This window comes from Taeniopygia guttata, chromosome 11 (assembly GCF_048771995.1).
Source record: "Taeniopygia guttata chromosome 11, bTaeGut7.mat, whole genome shotgun sequence".
In the NCBI taxonomy this organism is placed as follows: Eukaryota; Metazoa; Chordata; class Aves; order Passeriformes; family Estrildidae; genus Taeniopygia; species Taeniopygia guttata.
The window spans coordinates 8729195-8742281 of record NC_133036.1 but is presented as its reverse complement, the minus strand read 5'-3'; the positions used below and the strand labels follow the sequence as shown (position 1 = coordinate 8742281).

Below are 13087 nucleotides of genomic sequence, written 5' to 3'. Positions count from 1 at the left end.
CCAAGGTGAAAAATGTGTCCTGAAACCATTCCTGGGTCTCTGTACACAGCCAAGGCCACAGCAGCAGGGGACTCTTCCAGGTTATCCTTATGTTTGGTAGCCAGAACTGTTCCCTGCTAAAATCTCTTCCCAGCTATGATGGCACAAAAATTTTATCTAATGCAGTTCCAGCACTTTTTGCATTGTTAATACAAAGATATATTTTCCTGCTGGAATAGGAGAAAACATTCTGAGTAATAGCTCAGGTATTATTTTCAATAATATTTTGGGACATGATACAGAACAGAATATATTTGTGGTTTAACCTGCCTGCTGGAGGCAAATTACCTGGGTCCATTATCTGGCTTTCCTGCTTGTTTCTGAGAAGCTTCATTTGAAACAAGGCAGCCTATATGGAGTATATACATTTATACAAAGTGTGTGGGTGCACAGCTCTGCAGTCCCTACAAGTGGAAGGTGTTTTCAGACACAGATTTTCCTGTGGGGCATACAGCAGACAATAATCCAGCTATCAAAGATTGAGTATTCCTCACTCAGCCATGGTGAACTTTCTCTGTCCCCTCCTCATCCTCAGGATGCTCATTCCTTGGAATAATTCTTTGTGCCATTCATGAAGGATGTGAAGAATAGGATTTAATAGGATTTAAGGTTAAGTACAGCAGTGTGTGACTAGAAAGAGTCACTCTGGGGGCTTCTGGGAAGTTCAATTTTTCTGGCATTAACATAAAATCCAAATACCCCATCCTGCCCAAGGAGTTCAACATTCAGGGAGAAGACCATGGTTAAAAGACATTACTTATTAACCACCATTCAGAGACAGTTTGCATCAGGCTGCAGCAATTATAAAAAGTCTAAATTAACACTGGAAAAGTCAGCTGAGTTTGAAATCACCTCCCTTCACAACCCCTATATTGTATATATGATTAAGAGTTGGGTTCTTTTGCATTTTAGGGCTGCACTCATTCCTGGGCTGCTGGATGAATTGAGATGTCTTTTAATTTTACAGCAGGCTGTTGAAAATACAAATTTATTTATAATGCAAGTAATGGTTGAGAGCATGTAATACTTTTAAAATTATTTTGGACATTAAGTTTTAGCTCCCCAGTTTAGAAATGTTGACTACAATTTTTAAATGTTTAAGGTATTCCATGGTTACGAGGAATGTTTCTGGAGCACTATTTATTGTTTTCTTTTTTTTCAACTTAATTTCTTTTCTTTGGGAGGTTGTGAGTCTTTATCCATAATTTATTGGTTTTTTTTTGTTTTGTTTTGTTTTGGGTTTTGGGGTTTTTTTTGCTTGTTTGTTTTCTGGGTTTTTTGGTTTTGGTTTTTAAGGAAATCTTTCTTAGATGCTTATGGTACCTTCGAGGTAATTGTTAAGATTAATCACCTGCTGTCTACAAATTGTTATCTCAATTCACATACAACTAAACCAGAATTGCAACATATAAGAGAAGTCTTTCTAAAACTCTCTTAAAATGCGGATTTCTGTGTACACCAGTCCTTCATATTCTCATTTTTGTCTTGGTTTCTGTGGACCGCTTTTAAATTAATGAACAGGCTTTCAAGGCTCATGGTAGGTCCTAGATAAGGTGCAAAAATTATGCTAAAATATGCGGCGATAATTGGGTGTCAATTTAAGAACATGTTTGCCGTTGAGCAGGTGCCTGTTGTTTGCTGTGAACCCGAGGTTATTGGTAATTCACTGCTAACAGGTTCCCGGGGGGCTCCATGCAGTTCATTTCACACTTGGACGTTGCAATATTTGCAACAATTCTCAGAGTTCAGAGATGTCCAGGGGACTTTGGCAGGGACAGCCAAGCAAAATGTTAATAAGGAAAACAGAGCAGGAGCCCGAGCCAGGATTCAGCCGCTGCCAGGCTCCATCAGCACTGCACACTGTTGACGTGGAAAAAAAAAAAAAATTCTTTCATCTCTCACAACCCTAAACCAACAGGGATTTTATTTATTTATTTATTTAATAACAGAGAAATAACAGAATGGAATACAAGGCAGGGATTGGAAGAAGCCGCTGTGTTAGGCCAGTGACACCTTTCTTGAATCAGTGCCTGTGAATGGGTTTTGCTCCTCACCACAGCTCAAAACCAAAGTGTTCCCACATCAGAACAGAGTGTGCTGTCCTGAAGAGTCATTTACAGCTCTGCAAACTGGGAGAAAAATTGCAGCATCCAAGCTGAGCTGATTTTACAGTCTCGTGCTTTGGTGTAAATGCTCCAGCTGTATAAATGTGCTCAGGTGTAAAGTAAGACTCAAATGGATTCCCAAAACCATAGCCCAGCCAAGGTTCAGATGCTGAGAACACCTTTAGTGCTGGTGGGAGCAGCAAATATTAAAACTGTGTTATGTAACGAAAGGCTGACCTCCACAGGGCAGAAATCAGAGCTGGCTGCTTCGTGGAGCTCCCACCAAAGTGCACCACAAGACTCAGACTTCCAGGGGGGACCACCGGCATCAAACTTTGGCTTTTAGTCTGAAACCCATCCTGGGTTTGGGTGTGAACAACTGTTCTCAGTAAATCTGTGCTGTTTACCTCTCTGTGTGATGCTCACTATCACAGATGATGGGCAAATTTTCACTGTCCTGACTCCTGTGACATCCTGCTTCTGAACAGGAAAACTCTTGGATTGAGGACTTAAAAATACAAACAACGAAAAAAAGGCTAGCAGGCTCCCTCAGTGGTATTTCCTCAGAAATACAGCATTCTTCTTTCATTTCGGTTATGAGAAATGCAGCAAAATCCTTCCCCTGAAGGTCTGGTTTATACCTGGTGAATGTCTTCTGGAAACTTCTTCACAGGAAACTGGGCAGCCTTTAACAAATGTTCATGGCCCAGCAGCCTTTGGGAAGAACAAACCTACAGGGATCTCCTAAAGGGAAAAAATGCTCCATGGCTGAGGAGCTGAGCAGGCTGAGAATTCTGTTGGCAGATCTTAGGTAATTTTAAATTGATTTGTTTAAAGGAAAGATGCAGCATGCCAAGAGAGGATCTGTACAGAAACAAAGGGAGAGGTGTTTTATGGGGTGAGTAGATTAATCTGTTATCTTTTATCTTTTGTCCAGGCTGTGTGAACACCCACAGAAAAAAATCCCCATTTCACTCCCCTCTTTTTCCCTTGAAACTGAAAACAAAAAATAGAACCTTCTCAAAACCCTGAAGTAGAAGGAAATCCATCTGCCAGGCCAATCAAGATGACTGCTCCAAGCCCATGCTGCCAACTGTCCCCACTTCCACCTCTTTAAAGGTATCAGAATTGCCCCAATTCCCATATTAATTAGTCTGTACAATAGTTTAATTGCATGCTATTTTTTCCCCCAAATGAATCGAGGTTTTAATGAGCATTCACTTGTTTAATAAGCAATTAAAAATAGCCTATTATTTTTATGTGTGTGTAATAATGAAGCTCATCACCTTAACAGCTTATATTTATATGTATACATATTTTATTACTTTGATTTGAACAATAAATCTAATGCACCTAATTATTTAGCTCTGTTTTGAATTAGCTATACCTTCACTAAATGATGGTGGTTAAGTGCTCATAACGCCTCCCTCACTCATTTAGGAAGAGCTGCAGTGGCAAGAGGACTTAGCCTAAAATTGAAGAAAGAGCTGCAGAAAACAAGCCTTGCATCCACTCCAGCCCAGGTGTGAGCACAGCACTCATGTACTTTTGCTTGAGGAGCTCATTTGCTGAAGAACAAAGAACCCAGTGCCAGAAAAAGGGAATTAGGAGTGTGAGGAAGGGCTGAGCTCCTCAGGTGTGAGTGAAGACAACTGCAATTAAATTAATTTATTTCAGATCTGAGGAAAGACAGAGCCCTGCTGGGTCTTGCACAAGGCGCCAAGCCAGAGCACCAGCGCAGGAGTGCAATGTACAGAAACCAGGGGTGAGGCAGAGGGGGAAAAGCCCAGCCAAAGGGAAAAACCTTCCACAAACAACTCTTGTTTCATTTCCTGGGTGTCAATCACCCTGTGCCAGCGCTGATGGGCAGCCCAGCACAATGCAGGGCTCTGGGCAGGCTGCAGCTCTCTGCCCGGTGCCTGGCAGAGTTCTGGGGTGAGGGGTCCCTGCCCTGTGGCCCTGTGGCTGTCACACCTTGCAGGAGGGTGAATCTCCACCTGGCTCCACTGCCAGGGTGCTTTGGGCAGGGCTGAGGGTACAGAGGGCTTGTTCAGCACAAAGGATTCCTCTCTAGAGCCTCTTCTGCTTTGACTTCTCCACGCAGGATCCTACAGCAGGCCATTTTCACCTGGATTAATGCACTTTCTGGCATTAGTAACAATGGCAGAGCTTGCCAGGCACTGTGGCTGGGCTCTCCAGCACTGGGGTAGATCTAACCTGATGCAGTGAGTGGTCACAGCTTGGACATGTGAGTTTAATGGCACAAAAAAGTTGAAATCTTTCCTTTAGACACTGTCTTGTAACAACAGGTTTTCTAATTACTGCAATATATGGCTTCTACTGTGCTTTATCTACAGACTCTGTCACATTCTCTGTCATCCCCACATGAATTACATATCCCCCATGTTCTTTTTCTTCTCAGCAATCAAGGATATGAAAGGCTGGGAATCTGTTAATTGGGGCCCCTGTTCTCTGGGGGTTTGGCTGCTTTTGCTCAGTATGAAACATGATGCCAATTAAGTTACCTTGGAGATGTAGGAAAAAAATTTAGTGCCTGTATTAGCTCACGATGACTTAAAACCAAAGGAAATACTTTCTAGTTATATAATTATTTTATCAGCTGAGGGAGGGGTCATTCAGCTCTTAGGCTTTTAGGGTTTTAATGATTCCAGTGGGAACCAGGTACATAAATCCCACCAAAGGCTATTTCCCTTAGTGCCAGCTGAGCCAATACTGCACACTTACAACCCCAAGGCAGGTTATAATCACTGCTTTTAATTATGTGACACACTTAATTAAAACTGTCCAGCTATGCTTTGCTTGCTGAGTTTTCAGCATACCTGGCAGTAATCAAGGAGTCTAAATGCTTTTTCTTGTTTTGGACAGCCTGTTTTGGAAAGTGCCTCCAGCCACAGGGCTGGTGGTGATATCCCACAGCTGGATGTGGAGCAGTGAGCTGGGAAATGAGCCAGAGGAGTGAGCTGGGCTGTGCTGGATGGAGTCACTCACTGCAGGAGCCACAGGAGCTGCCAAAGGTCAGCAGGAGGATGAGTAGAGTCCGGCCAGAGGCGAGGAGGCTGAGCCTCCCAAAAGCTTTGCAGCAGGAGCAGTGACCCTTGCTTTGTTTCTGCAGCTAAGAAGGTTGTACTGAGGGCAGAGGGATTGTTCTGATTTACAGTTGCTGGAGAAAAACCATAACTGGGCTGAGCTGTGCAGAGTTAGCAGCTAACAGCAGTCTGCAGCCCGGAACGGGAGGTGTGAGATGAGACACAGGAAGGTTGAAAGGGCAGCACAAAACTTCCCCCAGCTAAAAACCATCCAGCATTTTCTCTCTCTGTTAACACTTCATTGCTTATAATTTAACTTTGTGCTGTTTCAAACCTTCTCTGGAGGCACAGCATTGATTTAGGACCGTGATGTCAGCTGAGACCAAAGGAGGTGACACAGGTTTGCTGTGGCTTTCAGGTCGTGAATGACCTTTTGCTCAATTACACCACAAGCTTCATGTAGGCTCTTTCATCCTCTACTTATTATGGAACACATGAAAAAAAACCAAAAAACCTTTAGATTCAAAGCCTGAAAAAGCATCAGCAATGGGCAGGAGCTGGAGGTGGGTCTCAGTGACAGAAAGCTGCTGGGGCTTGTAGTCAAATGTTTGCCCTCCCTCCCCAGCTTCCTCTATTCTCACAGGCATTAAAAGGCTATTTTCAGAGATATTCTACCTTTATGTGGCTCTCACTTTAGATAACTTCCTAGAAGATCTAAAATGCAACCTGCAGGAATTTCAGCAAGGCAGCAAGTTTTAGCTTTACACTGGCACAAAAATTCATTGGTGAGGAGGCATTTGTTCAGTTTTCTGTATTGTTTTTGCAGTTCTTGTGCCTGGCTGCTCTCTCTAGGCTCAGCTGATGGTGGTGGTGACCAGGTGAGGCAGAAAGGAAATACACAAAAATCCATGAGAGCTCCTGGCTGCAGTCCAGCCTGGGGACATCTGGTTTGGGTTTGGCTCAAGGCAACCTCTGTAATGGAAATGGGGCTTTAGACAGCAAATTATTGTTGTTACCTGAAAATTCACTTCTGCTTTCCTGCGTGAGCAAAGCTTTTTCTTGTGTGGTCAAACCATCCCTGGAGTGTCCAAGGCCAGGCTGGATGGGGCCCTGCTCTGGTTGGAAGGTGTCCCTGATCTTTAGATCATTCAAAAGATGATTTTGAAGATCCCTCCCAACCCAAACCATTCTCTATGCTTCTATTTACCTTCCAAAGCTCCCAATCCTCATTCTCAAAGCCAATCATGGTGAGGTGAAGGCTGCAATTTTTCTCCTTCACTAAGAACATCCTGGGTTTTCTGATGTTCAGCACAGGTTGTTCCATTCCTTTACCAGTCTGGAGGTAATTTTGTGGCCCTCCATTCCTGTGGCGAGTTCTAGGTCCAGACAGAAGGTAAAAGCCCATACATCCTTTATTTGAGCATTTCACAAATAAATTACAAGTTTCTTTGCAACCACGTCATAAATCAAAACGTTTATTTACACCTCAGAAACAGCAAGCGATTCAGCAACTAGGGCCCAAAGGAATGATTAACTGGAAAAGCAGCTGAATTAAGCATCTTGAAAATCAAACCAAATGTTTTCCTCCTTGCCTGGACTATTAAAAATGAAAAAAAATTTAAAAAATTAATCTTGATGGTAACTTAAAGAACTGAAAGGGACAGAGGTTGTTGTGGGGTAGGTGTGGTTTTACAGGAGGGTTCTGGTAGAAATGGCAGCAACAACACAACTCGTTTGTGCTGAGTTCCCCATCACAGTCCCCAGACACGGAATTATTCCTCAGGCAGGGGGTGTGTGCACATCCAAACACCCAGCCTGGCTCTAGCCTACCTTCATTTCACCCCAAATTACAGAGTGCAGTCACTTGCTGATGCAGAGGAGGAGTGCCATGCTCAAGGCTGGATGAAACTTTCCCAAACAGCAGTCCCACTGAAAGCCCAGGAATGAGGAATTCTGGCTCTAAACCCTTCCCTTCCCACTACTGGTGACCTGCTGATCCACAGACAACTAAAAATGAGTCAGAAAACAATGCTGCATATCTTCAACTGATGCAATCGTGGTACGAGGGCACAGCTCAGGGTAGCAGAAACACAGCAGGAGAGTTGAGATAAGCCTGGGGTTTTGTGTGTGGGCTTTTTTTGTACTTTTTATTTGCTTTAAACCAGACTGGTTCAGTGCATGTAGCCCATGCTGTCCCTTATCTCATGAATTCATCCCTAATTGAGGGAATTAAACTGCTTATTCCAAGTCCCCCGGTGTTGTAGCAATCTCCCTCCACCTGCATATATATTATATATATATTTATATGTGTATATCTCTATATATCTACATATATACACACATAGCAGTTGTGCAACTAGAAAGTTTCCACTGAGAGTGGGGGAGTGCATCCATCCCACTGGGACAAACCCAAACCAGCTCGTGTGTCCTGGGGTGAGGCAGGAGGCCAGGGCTTGTGTGCTTTGTGCAGGCAAGACTCAGCTCTAGCTGCTTGAAAGAGAATAGCTATAATGATAATTACTGATGTGCACTGCATGTGACTTCTGAAGATTATAGAGCACAGAGTTAACTGAAAGGAAATAATTGCTGTTTTATTTTTCTTTGTATTTTCATTGGACTGGATCTCTCAGACAACAGAGTTTCCAGAGATGCAATAAAGGCAAGACAGGAGCAGAGTTTTGCTTTAGATTTGGTGTTCTCAAGCCAATGTGACTTTAATGTAAGTATTTTTTTTAAATTAAATAAGACATTTTTCAACCTGTTCTGACAGCAACTTAGCCTTTAGGCCAAGTGATGTAAAATCATTTGTGTACAGAATTCTGCTCCAAGTATTTGAGAAGAAAATTGGCAGCTTTCTCAGTGTTTCAGAGAAAAGGTCTTTGCAAAGGAAAGACAAAAGGTGTCAGTGTAATCAGATGTCTTTTTGTAGTGATAAGGCATTTAAGATAGGGCCCTACAAACTACTTGTAAGTCCATAATTTGATAAATGAGGTTTGTATTATAGTAATCCAAAAATGACTATGTAAGAGAACAGAACGAATTATTTGACCCCATCCATTTGAAATAAAGGTTAAACCAAATTATTCTGGGAGCCTTAGAGATGCCTTCAGATGGTCAGTGAAGGGAACGAGTCACCTGTGGGTGGCTGGATGTGACAAACCCCAGACTTCTGATAAGGTATAAGCACTCAGCAATCCTGTCACAAACATTGCAGCTTTACTGTTCACAGCCAACCAGCAAAAAGCAATATGTGGGGAGGGAAAACTCCACCTAAATCTGATGAACTGAACCTCAGTTCTGGTGATGGAGCTGCTGTTTGATTTCCAGCAGTGTAAACATGATGAGAACAAGGCTCAGGGACTTTGTTACCAGTGTTCCACCCTTACCTCATTTTCCTCCACACCCAGCAAGAAATTCAGCTCATTTCCCTTTTTTTTTTTTTTTTTTTTTACTCTTCAGACCTACAGCTACTGAACAAAATGGACATTAATAAATGCACACAGGCATACTGGAAAAGCATGAGGAGCACAGACCAGGGTTCAATTAGCAAGCACACCAAAAATGAGACCTTGCTCTTGATAATAAACCCCTCTCACTGATTGCTATTCCCAATTTTTGTTTCAACTGCACAGAGCCTTTTCAAGTGAAATGACTTTTACAAATAAAAAGTTTTGTGCATGTTACAAAATTATAATCAGCAAGTCCACTGCCTTTCCAACTCTAGACAGCATTTTTGTATCTACACAGACTGAAATTACTGTTGGTGGGGCTAAAACAGCTGGGGAGGAATAAGGGGTATGTTATAAAAACAGCAAACTTGGCTGAACGAATGTTAAACATAAACAACTATTAAAAATAATGCAACCAATTTTGTAATTTTTCTGCTTTTTTAGTTATATTGTAGAAAAATGGATGAATCAATGTTGCTCCTTTGTTTCAGGAAATGGACATTGGTTTTTTGAGCCAGAGGTGACACCCTTTATTCAGGTAGGCAAACTCAGAGTCTGCTGTGGTTCCTCGCTTGTGTCACACCATGAACGTGCCACAGTCTCTGTTAAATGGGGAGAAACTTGAGCATGGCAGCTTCATCTTCCTCCTGGCACGCCTGGGTAGGCCAGGGATGGGCTCCCTGGGGAGCCTGGGACACCTGGGAAAGCCTGGGAGGCTTTAATGTGGGAGCAGAAATAAAGGGAAAATGGGAATGGAGGCTTGGATGCACCTCGGGTCAGAGATCAGCCAGGCTCTGACCTCTGCACATCAAAATTTTGCAGTGGATCCAAGAAGAAAGCTCTTATCCTTGGGCACAGGGTGGTAGGAAGAGTCTTCCCCTTGCTCGTGTAGTTCCAGGCAGAAGAGTTTTCTCTTTGTTCCTCGTTTTGGCTGTCCTTGGAGTGGTTCACCAAACGCTCTGTGAGCCTTGGTTTAAAGCAGGGAAGGACAGATTTTTCTGGCATTTGACAGAAATGACACCAAAGTCAAGGGGGGGGGGGGTTGGGTGTCTTTCCAGTGGTGGGTTTGGCTGGGTGGAGAGAGGAAAAAAGCAAGTAGAAAAGAGTATTTGTGGGGGAGGGTAATATAATTTCTTTTATTCAAGATAGAGGTTTTGTAGCTCAAAGCACAGGGTGCAGAATATCTTTGGGTGCATTCATTGAACATACACGCTGGAATTCCAGAGGTGCCATACAGTAGTGAAATTGTTCCTTTTGGAAAAAATTTTCTTGAAAATAATATCTATATATATTTTTTTAATAAAAAAAGATGTGATTGTTGATGGCAAAGCAGCAGCATGGGGTCCATACAAGGCATGGGCAGGGAGGGAGGCCCAGGAGCGTGCCCATGTTAATGGTGGGGATCAGGCACTTCCCTGCTGAAGCTGCCAAAAGCCTCCCCTGGTGTCCTTGACCAACTCCCACTGACCCTCAAGTGCCACTTGGGTGACACAGAGGCTCCTGCAGGGACCAGGGGCAGGTTTCACTTGGTTAGGACTGCAGGAGTTAAGCTGGAAGAGAAAAACTGATCTGAAGGCAGCTCATATCTTATCAAGAAATCTACAACGTTAGGAAAGCTCACAACACAAACTCATTTTTCCTCTGTCGCTGTTGTTATTACTCCTTTTGATTAAAAAAAAAAGAAAAAAGGAAGAAAGAATTAAAAAAAAACCTGTTTCATATTTGGTATAATACAGGAAGTCAGAGAAAAGCTATTGTACAGCAAATTTTAACCACCAACACACATTTAATATCTAGTGTAGCATTATGGGAAACTAAATGTATGTCTGGACTTATTTTTAATGTTTCCAAAATTCTTTACTATTGAAACATATATGTGGTGTGGAAGATATGCTCATACTCTCACTGTAGTAAGGATGCCATCGAGTATGACCCATAATTACTGTAAAAATGCTAACTAAAGAATGCAGCTGCAAAGTTCTATTGCATAAGGAAGCTTTCTTCTTTAAACTTTAAATAAGCAAGTTTATTAAAATATTCTAAGACACTTACCTTACCCTAGTTACTGGCAAGCTCTAATAAAAGCCACAGTCTGTCACTAGTATACTTTTCGTGTTAATTTTATAAAAATTTGGTGTGAGCTTTGATGGATCATTTACAGTTTATTAACAAGATGATCATCTTCATACAGTTAGAAGGATATTTTTTTTTTTTGACCTTACATGCTCACAGAATAAAAAAAGGATCCATATTCATAGAGAACAAACACCCTTTTTTCCCATGTCTGCAAACAGGTGTGGTAAGTTTACACACACAAAGAAATGCTCTTGTTACTCTTAACTGGAAACTGTGTGTACGTGTGTATGTATGTATATATATATCTCCAAAATGATGGTTTTGTGTGTTTGTGAGGGTATTTCCAGAACAGGGCACCTGTGCTGCTGCTGGCACAGAGGCTGAGACAGAGATCAGTGCTCTGGCAAGCACTGAGAGCTGCTGCTGGACTCAGCTTCTCACCTGCACAGCTGATAAAAACATTTTGCCACCTGCCCCAGCCAACATTTCAGCCCTTTGGCCCTTCAAACCAGGCTGAGCTGCTGACACTTGGCTGCTCCTCCTGCATCCTCAGCTCCCTCTGGGGCCCAGCTCAGACCAGGAACAAGCCCTGGGGACTTGCATTTCGTGTTTGCTGAACCTGAGGTATGAGAAGGGCCATGGCAGAGCCCGGGGTGGCCACGGGTTCGCTCCTCCTGGCCACGCTCTGAGCAGCAAACCCAGCAGGTTTAGCCATGGTGGGACAGCTACAATTCATCTGTGGCTGTGTTCTTCTGCTCCCTCCCTTCTCACCCTCCAGATGAACATTTTATAAAAGCTAAACCTGTGGTATAACTCTTCTCTCTATATAAATATATATATATACATACACTCATACATATACAAATACTAACCCACAGACAAAATATTTTCTGAACAGTTGAATAGCAACAAGTCAACAGATAGAAAAAAATGGAGTCAATCTGGTTTTGTTTTGTTTTTTTTTGTTTTTTTTTTCCTGCTCCCCCAAGGTTGGGTTTGGATGTCATGGTCTTTTAACATTCAGAGTAAATTTTGAGTAAACCTTGTGTCCTGCAGGAGGAATCCAGGGCCAAAGGGCAGAGGGGTGGAGGCTGTCGAACACCAAGGTACAGTCGGACAGATTGAGTGAGATTGCAAACTAAACTGGAGCAACTGAGGCCGAGGAGTGAAGAACAGTCATTGTAAACTGCAATCTTCAGATCTGATGGTTTTTTTTCCTTCTTCTCGTTGCCATGGCAACTCGGTAGGACAGCTTCAGATGGCAGGAATTCTTACAGACCTAAAGGATGAGATGGGGGTGAGTATTGCCATGCAAATCACAGGATCTTTTAACTGTTTGGGGTTCTTTTCCCCCCCCAGTCAAATTCCTAGTTGGGTGCATGAACATTGCCAGTAGTTAAATATCGATTATCTGGGTCCAGAAACAATTATTTGTGAGTGCAGAAATCTCCAAGAGGAAACCCCAAAATGTCATGGGGGGCAGTCAGAGACCTTTGTGGTGCAATTCTGGAAGATGTGGTGAGAGGATAAATCCTGAGCCAGGATCTGATTCCCCTCCTTGGGCACCTCCATCAGTTCCATTTGTGCCCAAGGAAATGCCAGCCCCTCCCTCTCTGCACATCCTGACAAGCAAAGAGCAAACAAACAATATCTTTTGAAAAATAACACTCTAATAGAGCCTTATATTTTCTGAATATACCAGGGAATAAAAGGCCTGGTGTATCACATTGATGTTGCTACAGAACTATAAGATTTTTATAGGGTTTCTAGTAAATAAAGTGAATGTGGCACTTGAATTCTGTTTTAGATGGACACCCTGATAATACCAAGGCAGTGAAGAAATTCAGAAAGGAGAGTTCAGGAGCAAATCTAACATTAGCTGTAGCTCACACTGAGCCTATAAAACCAAGGGAAAGACACATCAAAACTCAGTCAGCAAATGTTTGTCAACTATTTATTGTATCTGCACACTTAAAAGATTGTTATATTGCAATATTGACAGTTTTGTCACTACCCCAGAAATGTAATGGTCAAAGTTAGATGCTGGTTTGTGACCTTTAAAAATTTTTAATGATCTGTTTGCCTTTTAGGGCAAATCAAATGTAATATAATTATTGATAAGGCTGTTTTGTTTTATCTGTTTCCTTCTTGTTATCATGTGAACTGATGTCAATATTGAATTCTGCAGCAATGCAGGCACCTGGATGCCAACAGCTGCCTGGCCTCTTCCCTGCAGCACTTCACTTCTGGTAAACAAAGGTAAATAAAGCAAATTAAGTGTAAGAAATCCATAGAGGTGCTGATGGATGGGGCTCACTGAAGTGAGAAGTTTAACTGAGATTTCCAAATAGGACAAAATCTGGAATTGCTT

The 13087-nt window shown here is 42.4% G+C and overlaps 1 protein-coding gene across 2 annotated transcripts in view; it reads right to left on the bottom strand.

Annotated features, from left to right (window-relative positions):
* Nucleotides 1-6585: 6585 nt before the first annotated feature.
* The window catches only part of CDH13 (cadherin 13), a 453057-nt gene continuing 446555 nt past the window's right edge, over nt 6586-13087 (bottom strand). Inside the window, exon 14 of one of the 2 annotated variants that reach the window (XM_072934294.1) lies at nt 6586-11995. In XM_072934294.1, the coding sequence (XP_072790395.1) occupies nt 11988-11995 (8 nt within the window). In that variant the 3' untranslated portion in view covers nt 6586-11987. The remainder of the gene's footprint in view (nt 11996-13087) is intronic. The other variant, XM_072934296.1, reaches the window with a different exon arrangement.